The following is a 17,636-nucleotide window of genomic DNA, read 5'->3' as shown; positions in this document are numbered from 1 at the left end:
TTAATTATTTATTTATTCTTTTACGTTTTATTTTTTATTTATTTTTTTCTTTTGCCATTTATTTATTCTCTTACATTTATTTATTTGTTTATTCGTTTTTTACCTTTATTTATTTATTTATTTATTTATTATTTACCTTTATTTGTTTATTTATTTAATCTTTTGCATTTATTTATTTATTTATTTATTCTTTTACCTTCATTATTTATTTATTTATTTATTTATTTATTTATTCTGTCACATTTATTTATTTATTCTGTTAAATTTATTTATTTATTCTTTTACCTTTTTATTTATTTATTTATTACTTTACCTTTTTTCTTTCTTTCTTTCTTTCTTTCTTTTTCTTTCTTTTACCTTTATTTATTTATTTATTTATTTATTCTTTTACCTTTATTATTTATTTATTCTTTCTTTCTTTCTTGCTTGCTTTCTTTATTCTTTTACCTTTTTTTATTTATTTATTTATTTATTCTGTTATTCTGTTATTCTTTTTTTATTTACCTTAATTTCATTGTTTAATATCTACGTTTTTATAATGTATATGCAAAAAAAAAAAAAGGAAGAAGATATTGCAAAGTCATATTTTTCCAATACTTGCAGAGCTATTATACAGTACAAGAATACTCTGTTCTCATTTGTAAGGCGCTTTGCACAGAAGTGTCTACTAAAGGTAAATGTAAAAATTAACATAAATTCAACAGTTTTGCTTTTAGAGATGTTACTGATTTGCTTGTGTATTGTGTGTGTATTGAGACTTTGTTTCTCTGCTTCTAAGAATGGCCCAGATTTTCTCTGATCTAATAAATCCAAGTGATTTGCAGCAAACAGTGTGAACACATCAGCAATATTTTAATCTGATTTCACATTTCATTTAATCCTCCATCACAACAAGTTTATTTAAAACTTCTGTGTAAAAACGAGACCATGCAACATTGTTTAACCAATAATACTTGCATTTTACTATGGTTTAACAGACAGGGTTTATGCCAGGAAAAGAAACCTTGTGTGACATTTGGATAATTGAAAGGGTTAATGGTGGAAAGTGAGAAGGAAAAGATCAAATGTATTGACCAATAAACCATCAGAAGTCTCTTTATGAGGAAACATGATACACACTGAGAGAATTTCTCCACATCTCCTGCCACACACACACACACACACACACACACACACACACACACACACACACACACACACACACACACACACACACACACACACACACACACACACACTACAACAGCTATTGTAATCATTCAGTTGGTGTTGATAGATATGTACAGTATTGCAGGCATTTGTGGGCTCAGTGCTGTGCTTGATAATTACAGTGAGCCGCCGCTGACCTCGCTCTATATCTGTGGAATGAACAGAGCTTCACATCAGCATGGCCATTTACGATCTGTCGCCTTTTCTGTTTTCTTCTCATTTCTTGAGTCTAATGAGACAATAAACACTTAAGTGACAATAAATTCATTCAGAATGGGCAACTTTTGTTTCAGATCTACTCCTCGGCTGTTTGTGTTTGCTTAGTTCAGGGTTAAAGTACCATTGTTTCTCAATTGGCCTTGTTAAAGAGGCCTTATAATGCTTGTAATAAATGGTGCCCCTTTCCTTCTGTCTGTTTGTGCATGCGCAGAGATGGCCAGTATTTTATTTTCAGTAAATGTATTTGAGGCGGCACGGTGGCTCAGTGGTTAGCACTGTCACCTCACAGCAAAAAGATTACTGGTTCGAGGCTAGTCAGTTAGTGTTTTTGTGTGGAGTTGCATGCTTTCCCCATGTTGATGTGGGTTTCCTCTGGGTGCTCTGGTTCTAAACACATAAGGAAATTGATGAACTAAATAGGCCAAAGTGTATGAGTGTATGTGAGTAAATTAGTGTGTATGGGTGTTTCCCAGTACTGGGTTGCAGCTGGAAAGACATCATCTGCTTAAAACATATACTGGAATAGTTGCCAGTTCATTCCACTGTGGTGACCTCTGAAGTAAAGACTAAGTCGAAGGAACAAATGAGTAATACTACACTACTAATACTATACTCATACTAATAGTACATATTATACTACACTCAGTCAACATTGTATAACCTTGATTTGTATTGCTTTTAGTTTGTGGATGTACAGATTTTCACATGATGATGACGGTTTATTATCCCTAATGTGAATTTTTGGTCGGACTTTATTTTGATGGTCTATATTGCACATTTTGTTGACTCAGTTGCATTGAAACGACATGCTAATTACTTTTCAATGGAGTATTAGTAGACTGTCTGCTGAATATCTGTTGATACTGCTCCTTCAACAAGTTTAACTGACTATAAGAAACTTTGTGAGTACATGTCAACTTACACTAACGCCAACCTAACAGTCTACTTTATAATCTAATGAGAATTAGTTGGCATGTAGATGGAATTTAACCTTAATTCAACAAAATGCATTAAGGGGACCATCAAAATAAAGTGATGCTGAAATATTGATCAAGTGATGTTTAACAGAGCAGGATACTTTCCACAGTACTTTAAACTATAGTGTTTCTTTTGGAGAAAGTTTGCTTTCTTTTAGTTTGGCTGAATTTCATTTAAGCATTTTTTGTTTGTTCTGTTCTATGGCTAACAAACTACTCTTGTCTTAATAACGTGCTTAATTTACTTGTAATATAGCCCTTTTCCATATTCTGTGATTTATATTTGTATTTTTTCCTGTTTATTTCTGCTTTTGATTTGTATTATAGGGTCTTGATTTTTCTTCCAGCAATGTTTAACCTTTAAAAGTTTGAAAAGTGGGGGTGATGCAGTGGCACAGTAGGTAGTGCTGTCGCCTCACAGCAAGAAGGGTCGCTGGTTCGAACCTCTGCTCAGTTGGTGTTTCTGTGTGGAGTTTGCATGTTCTCCCTGCTTTCGCGTGGGTTTCCTCCGGGTGCTCCGGTTTCCCCACAGTCCAAAGACATGTGGTACAGGCTAAATTGTCCATAGTGTATGAGGGTGTGTGTGTGTGTATGTTTTCCAGAGATGGGTTGCGGCTGGAAGGGCATCCGCTGCATAAAAAATTGCTGGATAAGTTGGTGGTTCATTCCGCTGTGGCGGCCCCGGATTAATTAAGGGACTAAGCCGACAAGAAAATGAGTGAATGAAGTATGAAAAGTGACTTTTATGAACATTTCTAATAGTTTGCAGTGCTTTATTGTCTGGGTTTGTGTTGTATATTTTGCTACAGAAACCTTGTAATAAACTGACAGAACATTTTCTGTTATTTCAGACTTATTTCTCTAGATATTATTTTTAAACATTACAATATTTCAAACTGCTTAAATGTCAATAAAAGTCACTGTTAAACTGTAGAGTTGAATTTTCAACATTAAAAGTCAACAGAGCAGAGATCAACATCCCATAATTTAATTCTCAACCATAAATCAACAGAAAACACACAAAAATATGTCAACTGTTAATTAACATTGTTTTTTTTTACTGTTGTTAACCTATTTAAGCCTTTAAATTGCACTCTAGGATCTGGCAAATATTATTAGTAATATGTTATGTATGGCATTCATGGCAAAGACTAAATAAACTATTAGAAATTAGTTAATGCATTTTTATATGTTTAAATTTTACAGAAGGGTTGATAATTTTGCCATCAACTGTACAAATCTACACTCACCGGCCACTTTATAAGGTACACCTTACTAGTACTGGGTTGGAGCCCCTTTTGCATTCAGAACTGCCTAAATCCTCCATGACATAGATTCAGCAAGGTACTGGAAATATTCCTCAGAGATTTTGCTCCATATTGACAAGATAACATCACATAGTTGCTAGATTTATTGGCTGCGCGTCCATGATGTCAGTCTCCTACTTCACCACATCCCAAAGGTGCTCTATTGGATTGAGATCTGGTGACTTTGGAGGCCATTTGAGTACAGTGAACTCATTGTCATGTTCAAGAAACCAGCCTGAGATGATTCACGTTTTATGACATTGTCATGGAGTGTTTTCCTGCTGGAAGTGGCCATCAGAAGATGGGTACACTGTGGTCATAAAGCGATGGACATAGTCAGCAAGAATACTCGGGTAGGCTGTGGTGTTGACACAATGCTTAATTGGTACTAATAAACCCAAAGTGTTCCAAGAAAATATCCCCCACACCAATTAACCACCACCAGCCTGAATCGTTGATACAAGGGAGGATGGATCCATGCTTTCATGTTGTTGACACCAAATTCTGACCCGACCATCTGAATGTGGCTGCAGAAATCAAGACTCATCAGACCCGGCAATGTTTCTCCAATCTTCTAGTCCAGTTTTGGTGAGCCTGTGTGAATTGTAGCCTCAGTTTCCTGTTCTTAGCTGACAGGACTGGCACCCGGTGTGGTCTTCTGCTGCTGTAGCCCATCCGCCTCAAGTTTGGACGTGTTGTGTGTTCCGAGATGCTCTTCGGCAGACCTCGGTTGTAACGAATGCTTGTTTGAGTTACTGTTACCTTTCTATCAGCTGGAACCAGTCTGGCCATTCTCCTCTGACATCAACAAGGCATTTGTACCCACAGATCTGCCACTCACTGGATATTTTCTCTTTTTCAGACCATTCTCTGTAAACCCTAGAGATGGTTGTGCATGAAAAACCCAGTAGATCAGCAGTGTCTGAAATACTCAGACCAGCCTGTTTGGCACCAATAACCATGCCACATTCAAAGTGACTTAAATCACCTTTCTTCCCTATTCTGATGCTCGATTTGAACTGCAGCAGATCGTCTTGACCATGTACAATTGTACCTAATAAAGTGGCCGGTGACTGTATATTTATGTCTGTGAAGATGCAGTAACTCCTAATGTCACGTGTTTCCAAACATTTTCCCCAATAGTAGCATGCTTTCATAGGGTTTGGCAGCTTTTTAATGAGTATGTCAGATTAATTCTGACACTCTCTAAACCTGATGCTCAGGAGTCTAACCTTTCAAGAGCAAAATTAAAATCCGTCCCATCGCTCATTAAGTATGTTAATGCATGCAAACGAATGGATGCCATGTGTTTGACCCTACCAAGGACATCCTCTGTCCGCATCTCGGAAAGGCTATCTGCTCATCTGAACAGAAATTAGAGGAAGAACACTTACAGAAATCACATTGATTTCCCTTTTACACACCGTTGTCTTTATTTTGGTTGTGAGAAATGTCAGCTTCATCATCATTTTCGTCTCCATTCAATCTCCTTCTTTAAAATACTGCTCTTTTTAAAATTTAATTCACCCTAACTTAAATTTGACTGCTTTCATTCAAATTATTTTCGGCTTAGTTCCTATATTAATCAGGGGTCGCCACAGCGGAATGAACCGCCAATTTATCCAGCACATGTTCTATGCAGTGGATGCCCTTCCAGCTGCAACCCATCACTGGGAAATGAATTTGACTATAATAATGGATTATAATATTAGCTGAATATCTGCTAATTAGTCAACTCAGCATTAGTCTGAATGCTGTCTGGATTTGAAAATAAAGCACACTGTATATTTGTGCTTAATATACTGTAACATGTTCTCTTAATTAAGCCCAGGCAAGAAAACGTACATTTTTTTTTTTGCTCATCCGACATTTCATTAATTGGCCATTTTACAGCTTTTCATAGTTAATTATTTTTGTTTACTTGTGTCGTTTTTATACTTTTATACCATTTGATTCCTCTCGCATATATTTACCAGTTAAACAAATCAACACATTTCATTTCAACTGAAATGTTTGGCCATTACATGAACACCTGACAGAGGATGATAATAACTAGCATCACGCTTTACAGTAAGGTTTATTAGTTCATTTTAGTTGGTGTATTTACTGACATGAACTACACTCACCGGCCACTTTATTAGGTACACCTTACTACTACCGGGTTGGAGCCCCTTTTGCCTTCAATACTACCTTAATACTTCATGGCATAGATTCAACAAGCTACAGGAAATATTCCTCGGAGCTCTATATTGACATGATAGTTGCTGCAGATTTGTCAGCTGCACATCCGTGATGTGAATCTCCCGTTCCACCACATGCCAAAGGTGCTCTATTGGATTGAGATCTGGTGACTGTGGAGGCCATTTGAGTACAGTGAACTCATTGTCATGTTTAAGAAACCAGTCTGAGATGATTCACGCTTTGTCATGGTGCATTATCTTGCTGGAAGTAGCCATCAGAAGATGGGTACACTGTGGTCATTAAGGGATGGACATGGTCAGCAGCAATACTGAGGTAGGCTGTGGTGTTGACACGATGCTCAATTGGTACTAATAAGCCCAAAGTGTGAAAATATCCCCCACACCATTACACCATTGCCTGTTGAACCGTTAATACAAGACAGGATGGATCCATGCTTTCATGTTGTTGATGCCAAATTCTGACCCTACCATCCGAATGTGGCTGCAGAAATGGAGACTCATTAGACCCGGCAACGTTTCTCCAATCTTCTATTGTCCAGTTTTGGTGAGCCTGTGTGAATTGTAGCCTCAGTTTCCTGTTCTTAGCCAGACACCAATACAGAATACAGAGTTGATTTTCTGGAGGTAACATATTAGTGGATGCTCGAATACCGGGGGGGTGGGGGGTTGAGTAGTGAGCGATGTATCTGTGAAGGGGGCGTGTGCCTGCGAGACGTACTTGAAAAGCGGTGGGGGTGAGTTGCGTGCAACGTACCTGAAGAGCTAGTAGGAATGCAGTGGAGAGAGGGGTGTGCAACATATTTAAGGACCGAGCAGGAGACGCGCGATTTCCGGGAGATTATCATTCATTTGCGGGCATCCGGGAGTGTCTATGCATTTCAGGGATACTCCCGCAACTTCCGGGAGACTTGGGATGTCTGTCTTAGCTGACAGGAGTGGCACCCGGTGTGGTCCTCTGCTGCTGTAGCCCATCCGGCTCAAGGTGTTGTGCATTCATTGATGCTCTTCTGCAGACCTCAGTTGTAATAAGTGTGCTTATTAGAGTTACTGTCGCCTTTCTATCTTTCCATCTCCTCTGACCTCTGGCATCAACAAGGCATTTGCGCCCACAGAACTGCCGCTCACTGGATATTTTCTCTTTTCAGACCATTCTCTGTAAACCCTAGAGATGGTTGTGCGTGAAAATCCCAGTAGATCAGCAGTTTCTGAAATACTCCGACCAGCCTGTCTGGCAGCAACAACCATGCCACGTTCAAAGTGACTTAAATTCCCTTTCTTCCCCATTGTGATGCTCGGTTTGAACTGCAGCAGATCGTCTTGACCATGTCTGCATGTCTAAATGCATTGAGTTGCTGCCATGAGTTTTGCTGATTAGAAATTTGCGTTACCAAGCAGTTGGATAGGTGTACCTAATAAAGTGGCCAGTGAGAGCAAGCATGAACAGTATTTGGTAACACTTAAAGCTATTTACCATTGGCTTATTACCTTATGATATTAATTAGATCAGCTATAAAGTTTGATCTCATTTCACATCCTAAAACCTAAATCCAACCACTACTTACTAACTATTAATAAGCAGCTAATTAGTAGTTTATTGAGCTAATAGTTAGTATAATAATAAAAAAAAAAATAAAAATAATAATAATATAGTTATTATTGGTTTAATAGCATAAATTGTGACTTAAAATAAAGTTAATATTTGTTATGAATCATATTTTAACATTTACTAATGCATTATTAAAATCTAAATTAACATTAGTTTATGCACTGTGAGCTAACAAGAACTAACAGTATTTTCATTAATCTTTCGCATGAACAAATACTGTAATAAATGCATGGTTCGTAGTTTGTTCGTGTTAGTAAATACATTAACTAATAGACACTTATTGTAAAGTGTTACCATAATTAAGTATACAAGTGTTTGGATGCCACACACTGTAGTTGATGTTATTGATAATGCTAAGAGTGATTTAATTAACGCATCTGGTGTTTTGAAGTGGTACTTGAGCCTATCTGTGACGGAAGCGGTGACTGTGCGTGTTTGTATATATGTGTGTGCATTCAAGGGGGCGCCATTGCTCCAGCAGAGATGATGCTGAACTCGAGGAAGCGCTGCAAAAAGTTTGAGCAGGTCATGAGGAATACAACCTCACACACACACACACACACACACACACACACACACACACACACACACACACACACACACACACACACACACACACAAGCAAGCAGCATTTCATACCTGAAAGTTTCACACGTGAAGCAGTGTCATTTTTAAAATCATGTAAAGCGACTTAATTGTATTAACACACAGAAGACTGACAAATATCACTATTTATATCGCCGCGCTGCCAAAAATGATGGCGCGTCCCCGTGGAGAGCGCGCGCGCGCGGTTGTAATGTGGATGTCATAATTGCACGGTTTTGTTGTGGTTTTGTTTGTTAAATATTCAGCATATATAGCAAAAAAGAGCTTGCATGTGCGTTCATGATGTTGATGTCATAATTGCACGATTTTAATTGTTAAATATTCACATACACAACAGTAAGGAGCTATAGCGTGTGCGCGCATTCAGGTGTTGACAGAGGAACCACCTAGTAAGAGTCGATGAGGAGGGAGAGGGTGTGTGTGTGTGTGTGTGAGAGAGAGAGAGGGGAGTGAGAGAGAGAGAGAGAGAGAAAAGCACGCGCTCTCTCCTAGTGCACTTTGCAGTAAGTTGCGGGCGGCTGTTGCTGGCGTGGCGGTTGCTGGTCGCGCGCGCAGGGAACTTTAACACGCTGGATCCCAAAGTCCGTCTCTCTCACCTGCGCAGTTCGGAGCTGCCATGGATTTCGCGGCCGGATTTACTATCCTAATCACACTGCCGATCTTTCTGCAGACGAACGGCCTTTATATCTCCAGTAGCATAGGTACGTGCGGCTGTCTTTACCTATTTACACTTGCATCCCATCGCGAGCTGTCCTGCCCGGTACCACCCCAGTGCGCATCAGCCCTGGAGCTCTGCGCACTGTCCCCATCCCCGAAACTTGTGGCACGGGGCTATTCCTGCTGTTTACAACAATTATCCTCTGGAGCTTTGCGTGCAATCTTTAAACAGCAGCCGTGGCGTTCTCGCATGCTGTGTCATTATTCCTACTGTTTGTTGTGAAGTGTGCTTGTTTCACATGCTGCTGGAGATCCAGATCTGAGTGGGAATGTTTGATTTCATCTCCTTCTCGCGTTTGCGAGCTTTGACGGGCGCTCTGGCGATATTGATCCGTCTAAGAGCGGAAGTATTGCAGGATATTGATTTCAAATAATAATAATAATAATAATAAATAGTAATGTCCTCGATCTATTCTCCACCTTTGAGAGCGTTTGCACAATAAAGAAACTTAAAAAAACCTCAACTTTTGCAAACACTAAATGGTTACTAGTTTATTTTGGAACTTTGGGTTTGTTGGTGACTTGTTGTGGTTATCTGTGAGTTGGGGATTGTGATGAATGTGAGTATTTAGAGATGCAAAGCTCAGCATCTCTTTGATCTGACATATGTGTCTCAAAACCTGGTGAGCTGCCTACCTAGACAGCATCATATAGGTGTGTGCGCAATATGACTATTAACTTGAGCACATTAGGGATAGTGTTGGGCGTGATACGTGTCGTGCATTAATTGATCTGGGATCTGTGGAACATTCTGAGCATCATAGGTGTGTGCAGGATTTTTGTGTGTTGGGTAGGATTAGGGCATTTTTGCGTGAGGTGTTAAAGGTGTATGCTGCATTTAAGTGCATCAGGTCTATTGAGTGCTGCAAAATATCATGCACATGGCACATTCATAGGTGCATGCAGAATTTCTGGAAATCATAGGTGAGTTATAAAATATGAACAAGCTGTTCATTAAAGGTGCAGTGTGACAGTTTGTGCATTAAATATTATCTGTATTATAAGTCGATGTGGCCCTTTAGGACATGCTCTGAAAAAGGCTGGGTGCCACACAATCTGTGCTGGGACAACAGAAGGAATGAAGTTACATTATTATTTTTATTATTAAAATTATTACTATTAAATGAAGTGGATTGTGCATAAAAGGTTGTTTCAGCTCATTTTAAATAAGTAGCTTGAACAAACTGCAAATGTCCTTTTTTGAGTGTGCTCAGCCTTTTTTTTTGGAGGTTATCCTAGTTTAAGTTAATTTAAAGGGCACTTGATGAAAATCAACGTTTGTAAGCTGTTTGGACAGAACTGTGTGTAGGTATAGTGTGTCCACTGTCATATTGAAGTGATACAAACACAAGTCTCATTTTTAAATTTCCTGACACTAAAGGATCTAAATCCTAGTGATTTTTGAGGCCCACCCCAACGCGAGGCAGGAGTGTGGTTACCCCGCCCACCAAATTGATTGACAGGCACCATGTTTCTGTAATAACATGTACACACATGTCCACAGAACATTTATTAGCAAAGAAACTGAGATTAAAATATCTGGTCAACTCTCTGTGAGTTTTATAAGTTGAAGAGTTTTTAAATCAGAGCATGTTTGTAATAAAGACAGTAAAATCACTCTAATTGTTAACCAATATAATCACCATGTCCGCAAGGTGTCATTAAATGCTAATGTGTGTGTATGTGTGTGTACTGCAAATGGCATTTGTGTGTGACTCATCATATCAGAAAGGCTTGAATAAACTCCACCACAAATACCAACGCAATCTCACAGCAATTCATAACTTTTTGATTTCGTGGTTAATTCGTATGAATTTGTAGGATCTAATTCGTACAATTTAGTACGACTTGCTTATCCCCCAATGAAGGTTGGGTTTAGGGGTGGGGTTAGGTGCCACGCCTCCTTTTTAAAATTATACAATTTCGTACGACTGAATTTGTACGATTCGTACAAATTAGCCACTAAACTGGCAAAACGTAAAATACTTAAGTTTTCTTATGAGATAAGGCTGCAAATACATGAAATAAACTTTTATTTTTGACTTATGTGCTGTTTTTCTGTTTCATCCATGTCTGTCTCTATTTCCATACCTGTTAACCCTCCCGTTTATCCCGGGATTCTCACATATTTTAATGTTCTATCCCGGTATTATCCCGTAAAGGTATATTCCTGTATTTCTCCTATATTTTCAATCTTACTATGAAGGGTGGCTATAGACATCAAAGAGCCAATCCTCCATAAAAGCAACCCATACCGCCAAAGCACCAGGGGCCGCCCTTTGCTCTTAAATGCGAGCCTGTTCTGTGCTTTTGTCTTATTTAGGCATGAAAACACTTTGAATTAAATATAAAAACAGAGGGGTTTCCTTCCTTTGCATTACAGGTACCTTTGCCCCTCCATTGCAATTCTCAAATCAGTCTGTTTATAAAGCGGGGCGTGACTGTCAGACGCGCTCCATAGTGAAAAGTAGACACTGTTTCTTTAACGAATTCTGTACATGCAATTTGAAGCGAATCGAAAGATTTTGGGTGCGTGTTTAAACAGACATAAACACATAATTATTAATCTAAAGATGTCGATCTTAGTGGATTTTCTTTCAAACACAACTAATTTTGTCTTAAATGAGCATAAAAACTTAGGAAAGCAATCGGATGCTTTCATTATGATGTTAGATGTGTGCATTTTTAAAGTGACACCTCTGTTATTAAATGTAATCAAGCGAAAAACCTAAACGAGAGATTCATTCGCTGCTCTTTAATCCAAATGTTTATGTTATGCTGTGAATGGGGGCATATACCTTATTTTCACATCCAATGTTGACAAGTATGTCTATCACTGACTGCTGTTAATCTGATCTTACGCAGGAGCATAGATATATACACTAGATATCCCATATGGACCCTGAGTATGCGTCAATAGCGCCGCCGTATTTGTACATGGCTTCCTTGACAAGTGTCATTCAACCGCATTAGCCAAGACAGTGTTACTACAGTATGTAAAGATGCTGGACTTTATCGCTGTCTACGGGTGTAGTAACGAGCAAACAAAGAAAACAAAGCTGAACATTTCATAGGTAAGGTTTAGTTTTTTTACGTGTTTGTATGTTATGAACTGTTGTGCTACACAGGCCACGTTATTGATGATAATACAGTCACTTACTGCATTCACCATAAGGCAAAGTAGCACCAACTAACACTAAATACTTGGCTTATGCTAGTTTTGTTGAATAAAATCAACAAACAATGCAAAAGAAATATGACAATGAGATGCTGCGCTGCCAAAAACTTGTATTATTATTGGCTAGAGAACGAGTCGTTCATAACGGAGGTTCATTCACAAACGAATCGCTCCCTCCGTCAGTATGAAAAGTGAAAGCAGGAGAGGAGGTGTGGTTCAGGACACCAATTAGATCAAATCTAACAAGGAAGGTAGATAGTGTCATGACTGTCATGGACAACTAGGTGGCACTGTAGTTTGCTTGTGAACTCTGGTAGCGAACTACAATTGTTAAAGAACTACATGTCCATACATTCCACGTGCACACACCCGGCTTCCACTTATACTGATTACAGACCCAGCTGACGCCAGTTCCCGTTTGATTTCCTGGACTATTTATACACCCTGCACCCGTTTGTTTGTTACTGAGTTGTTTGTCTATCTGGTCTTGTAAGTCTTGTTATAGTTGGTATGTTGTTCCTGAGCCATGTTTCTGTATCCTGCCATAGTTCCTTGTTTTGTTTTGTTTGTTGTTATTTCGATACTTTGATTTTTGGATGTCTTGTTTTTCTGTTATCTGCACGATTATCATTAAATTGCACGTGGATCCTACACATTTTTGTCTCCGTCCGTCAACACACCGTGACAGATAGTACATTTCCATACACACAAACACAAGCTTTTTGTCAGGAATGCCTGTGAGATCACTTATCCATCAATGTAGAAAAGTGATGTAAAATATAATTTAGCATAATTAGATTAAATTAAATTAGCATACCGACCTCCGGGAAAACTCCCGATCATAGATATATGTGTATATATGTGTAAATCTCTGGCTATAGATGGCCACAGTCCTCCACTGCAGCTTGGTCCCGCATTCATTTCAAAGGAGCGCTGCCCTGTACTAAAATGGCGGCTCTATTGACACATTCCTTCCAATACACAACAACAGGGTAGGCGACATCTAATTTATATATCTATGATGCAGGAGAAGCAGGAACGGTGGGCGGGGAAAAGCAGCTCATTTGCATTTAAAGTCACAGGCTACAAAAACAGCTACACTGTACTCAGACACCAAAATGGGCAGATTCTGGACGATTTAATAGATGATCTGATGGGTATTTTGAGCTGAAACTTTACAGACATATTCTGGAGACACCAAATGATTATCTCACATCTTATAAAAGGGGTAAAACAGGTGCCCTTTAAAGCACATGTAATATTTATATAATTAATTTCTGTATATTACAGGGAATATTGATCATTAAGTTAATTCTGTGACAGGTTGAATAGTCAGTTGTTGTTTCTTTCTAATATATTTCAATATTGTAAATACATCTATCAAGCATCTGGCTGTCATCGAAAACAACAAGGCATATTGAGAAGGGTGCATTTATTTATCTCATTCTTTCACGAAAGGGAGGCAGATGTATAATTACAGACAGACTAACATAACACACTTTTTTATCCCGTCTCGCACAGTCTGTGCACAAACAGGCGCCGTTAAATCTGAAAATGATGGTGTCAAACAAGTGTTAATGTGTTTCTTCACCCAGACCTGTCTGACCCGCTGCATCTCATGTGCATTTACTCGCTGCATGGAGAGGAATGTGCATTTGAAGTGTCAACATAAACACATTTAAATTTAATTCGCCGTGCCAGAAGAAACAATGTTTCTGCAAGCCGTCACAAGAAAAGCAGCGTAGTGACATTTAGGGCTGCACCGTAATGAAAAAAGACTGACATTGCAATATTTTGTTTTTCTGTAATACGAGTACAATTTCACCAGATGGCTTGAATGCTGTAGCTCTGTCTGGAAAGAAATAATTAATTTAGAGTGATCGGGGTGATTTTGTATGGGTGTAAATCATGAATAAAAATAATAAACAAACTGCTTGCAAAATAATTACAATAGAATAGAGCAATGCCAAAAGGAAAATAAACAGTACTTTATGAGTGAGAGTCATTCAGAGACAGTATAGTCTTCATCGTGTTAATTCAGTAAAGTTCCTCCTTAAAGTTACAAATTTACTTTTTTTGGTGCTCAAATGCTTTTAAAGGGGTGGTCCACTATGATATCATATTTTAAACTCATGTGTAATGTAGCTGTGTGGACATAAGCGAAATGTTCGACGCTCAAAGTTCAATGCAAAAGAAGACATTGGCTTTTATAGAGTTAGCTTAGCAAAGCCTACAGCGAAGGTAGTTTGAGGACTACAAAAAAATACATCTGGGTTAATGATGTCATATACCCTTCAGGTTACAAGCATACACTCTGTGAAATGAAGGGGCGTGGCCAGATACGCTGTAATGTTATAGCAGAGATGCTTACTGGGAAATCACAGCACATTATGTTAGCTGACCAATCAGAGCCTCTTGAGGGCAGGTTTTTGGAGGAACTAGGAACTATGAATTTTTTTTTTGTAATTTTACGGTTTATTTCCGGAAGCTGGGGTGCCAGAAATAAACCGTAAAATAACGGATATTAAATTACCAAAAATATCCTAGAATTTAAATTTTTGGTAAATTTCGTTAATTTATTATCTATTATTTTATGGTAAGTTTCTGTTATTTAATGGCTGTTATTTTACGTTATATTACCCCAGCTACTGGAAAAACGTAAAATTACAAATATTTTTAACAGTGTGGCTGAGTAGCAGTATATAATCAAAGTAAGATATATATATAAAAAAAACAGGATTTTTCAAAAGTGAAGCATGAGCACACATTGCTCGGCATCTTATAAACACAACCAAGCCTTAAAAGTATACTCTTACCACCCCTTTACCACCCTTTAAATGCCTTTAAAACAGAAACAAATGATAAAGTCAAATTCTGTTATGGTTATACAGTACTTTGCAATGACTCCACAAATCTTTCTCAACTGTTTTGCTGATTAACTATAGCCCCAACTCAACATTGCATATCCTGTTATGTGACTCTTGCGGACACACACATTGCGATATCAATGCTAAACTATATATTGTGCAGACCTAGTGACTGAAAGGTATTTTAGAGCAGTAACAGTGAAACTGTGAAATTTTAATCCAAGGATATTATACCATCAGAATCTCATTAAACAGGTCATGTATTTCCTGGGAATAATATTTCTAAAGGAGCTGTTGACATGGAATTAAACCAGGTTTTGGTAAAAACCCAAACAATACAAACATAAAAATGAAACAAACAAAAAAATCTACTGAAATGTATTTAATACTTGATATGAAAGGCTTTTTTGGTGACGGCAGCCTCTAAAATGGAGATTAAAGTCACATGCATTGCTCAAGTGTGAGATTTTCCACAGACTTTCACAGACTTGATGGTTCTGTGGGTCTTGTCTATCAAATCTGAGCTTTATTTTGTATTTTCTATTGGATACAAGTCAGGTGACTGGCTGGGCCATTCTACAGCTTGATTTTCTTTATCTGAAAGTATTTTAGAGTCTCCTGGGCTGTTTTGGATCATTGTCTTGCTGAAATGTCCACCCTGGTTTTATCTTCATCCTCCTTCTAATGTAGATGTTGGACTGAAGCAGCTGATATTCATTTATACTGAGGAAGTACAGGGGGTTGCTAAAGAACTACTGAGAGATTTCAGCTTCTGTCTGGGCTTTCACTGCCTTTCCACACCTCCCTTTCTTCATGTGTTTAATACTTGTTTCCTTGTGTCATTTCATTTTATTACTCATAACTTAATTTGTATAATAATTATTTTAGTTTTTCTTTGCATATGGACTTATTTGGTTGTTACCATCAAGTCAACAGCACATTTGGAAAGTTTTTTTACTGAGAAAAAATGGTGACTGGTTTTGCTTGGCTTAATTGTCCATTAACTGTTCACCCTAGTTTCATCGTCATCCGCCTGCCAATGTAAATGTTGGACTGAAGCAGCTGATATTCATTTATACTGAGGGATTAATTTACAATGAAAGATTTCAGCTACTGTCTGGGCTTTCCATGCCTTTCTACACCTCCCTTTCTTCATGTGTTCAATACTTTTTAATTTAATTTCATTACAAATAAATTCATTTATATACTTATTAGTTTTGTTTTCTTTGCATATATGGATTATATGGATGGATGTCATCAAGTCAACAGCAAAAATCTGAGAAAAATGGTGGTGTTCAATACTTATTTCCCCCACTGTAGATGCCGATGCTCTAACGTTGACCGTCTGTCTTTGTGTACAGATTCCCTGCAGCATGTCCTGGGGGACTATGGACTGGTGAAGCCCGTTCTGACAGATGCAGAAGGCCGCTTCGTGTCCCATGCAGTATCAGTCGGTCCAGCAAACGGGCAGTTCCGTAGGCGCTGGAGAAGAGAGGCGGCATCGGCCGACCACGCCCACCATGAGTCCGGAGGAGACGCCTTTCAGCGCCTCTACTACAACCTCACCGTCTTCGGCCGGGAGTTTCACCTGCGACTTCGCCGCAACGAGCGACTGGTGGCTCCCGGAGCCAAGATGGAGTGGCAGGAATCTGGCGGCTCACGGTTCGAGCCTTTGCAGAGTGGCTGCTTGTATGTGGGAGACATTACGGACATACAGGGAGCATCGGTGGCTATCAGTAACTGCGACGGCCTGGTAAGTCAACCTGGTGGTTTATATTTGTGTGCTATGCAGTTTGTCCTGTTAGAGCAGGAGTGCCCAACCTTCAACACACCTGCCTGGAAGTTTTTAGTGTATCTAGAAAGAGCTTGATCAGCTGGTTCAGTGGTGTCTAATTGGGGTTGGAACTAAACTCTGCAGAATCTCCAGGACCTAGTTTGGGCATCCCTGTGTTAGAGGGATAGTTCATCGGGCAGGGCTCGAAATTAATCTTTTTGTTTGGTAGCACTAATGCTCTCAACTTTAAAAAGTTAAGAGCACCAGCCAAAATTTAGTCGCATCCACCAATTATAAGCACCGTTGCTTCAAGTTTTAATGTTATATTAACCGATTTACTGCATTTGAAATCAACACTAAACAATCTAACAAACAAACAAACAAAGCGACATCTGCATGCGCCTACCAGCCCCGCACGCACTGCTTGACATGAATGAAACTTAGTTAACTGTAATAACTTTGCTGTGTAATATGGCACAGATAATACTGACATAATAGCTTATTATTTGCATACGTCATCTTAATAGCAATACCGTTTCTTTCATGAGCTGCAATATTAGTTTTATCTTAATGAATGCAAGCCCTTTTGCGATGATACGTGGTGTTACGTTTTACATATAGCTGCCACCTGCACAGCTGACAGCATCCTGAAGATTAAATGAAGGATTAAACAGAACCTCTCGCGCTTAAAATGTGTAGATTTGGCGAACGCTGTTACCTGCAAACTCACCTCACACCGGCTTTATGATGAATGCTTTAGTCATTACACTGGAAGACTTTTATCCACTCTTCGAAAAGTGTAAATGCTGGATTTACATTCAGCACATGATGACTGATCAGATGTGCCATTATTGGAAACTTTTATGTTTTCTAAAACTAAATCTGCCCGTGTTGTTTTCATTCTCGCATCTTCAGTGCTTTACGTGTTCGCGGTTGTAGCTCTCCCTTTCATCTAAAGAAAGGCATCGACTGAGT

The 17,636-nt window shown here is 38.7% G+C and overlaps 1 protein-coding gene and 1 long non-coding RNA gene across 5 annotated transcripts in view; one reads left to right on the top strand and one right to left on the bottom strand.

Moving 5' to 3' along the window:
* LOC147840923 (uncharacterized) overlaps positions 1–17,636 on the bottom strand; it is an 834,865-nt gene that overhangs the window by 63,130 nt on the left and 754,099 nt on the right. The gene's annotated exons all lie outside the window — the stretch shown is intronic.
* LOC101884594 (A disintegrin and metalloproteinase with thrombospondin motifs 2) overlaps positions 1–17,636 on the top strand; it is a 487,080-nt gene that overhangs the window by 134,427 nt on the left and 335,017 nt on the right. For 2 of the 4 annotated variants that reach the window (XM_087281941.1, XM_087281940.1), the window contains exons 1-2: positions 8,626–8,826; positions 16,249–16,640. In XM_087281941.1, the coding sequence (XP_087138067.1) occupies positions 8,742–8,826; positions 16,249–16,640 (477 nt within the window). In that variant the 5' untranslated portion in view covers positions 8,626–8,741. Of the gene's footprint in view, positions 1–8,625; positions 8,827–16,248; positions 16,641–17,636 lie in introns of those variants that run through there. The other 2 variants (XM_087281943.1, XM_087281942.1) reach the window with 1 other exon arrangement.

Source organism: Danio rerio, chromosome 14 (genome assembly GCF_052040795.2).
Source record: "Danio rerio strain M-AB ecotype USA chromosome 14, GRCz13ab, whole genome shotgun sequence".
Taxonomy (NCBI): Eukaryota; Metazoa; Chordata; class Actinopteri; order Cypriniformes; family Danionidae; genus Danio; species Danio rerio.
This window is presented reverse-complemented; position numbering and strand designations above follow the sequence as displayed.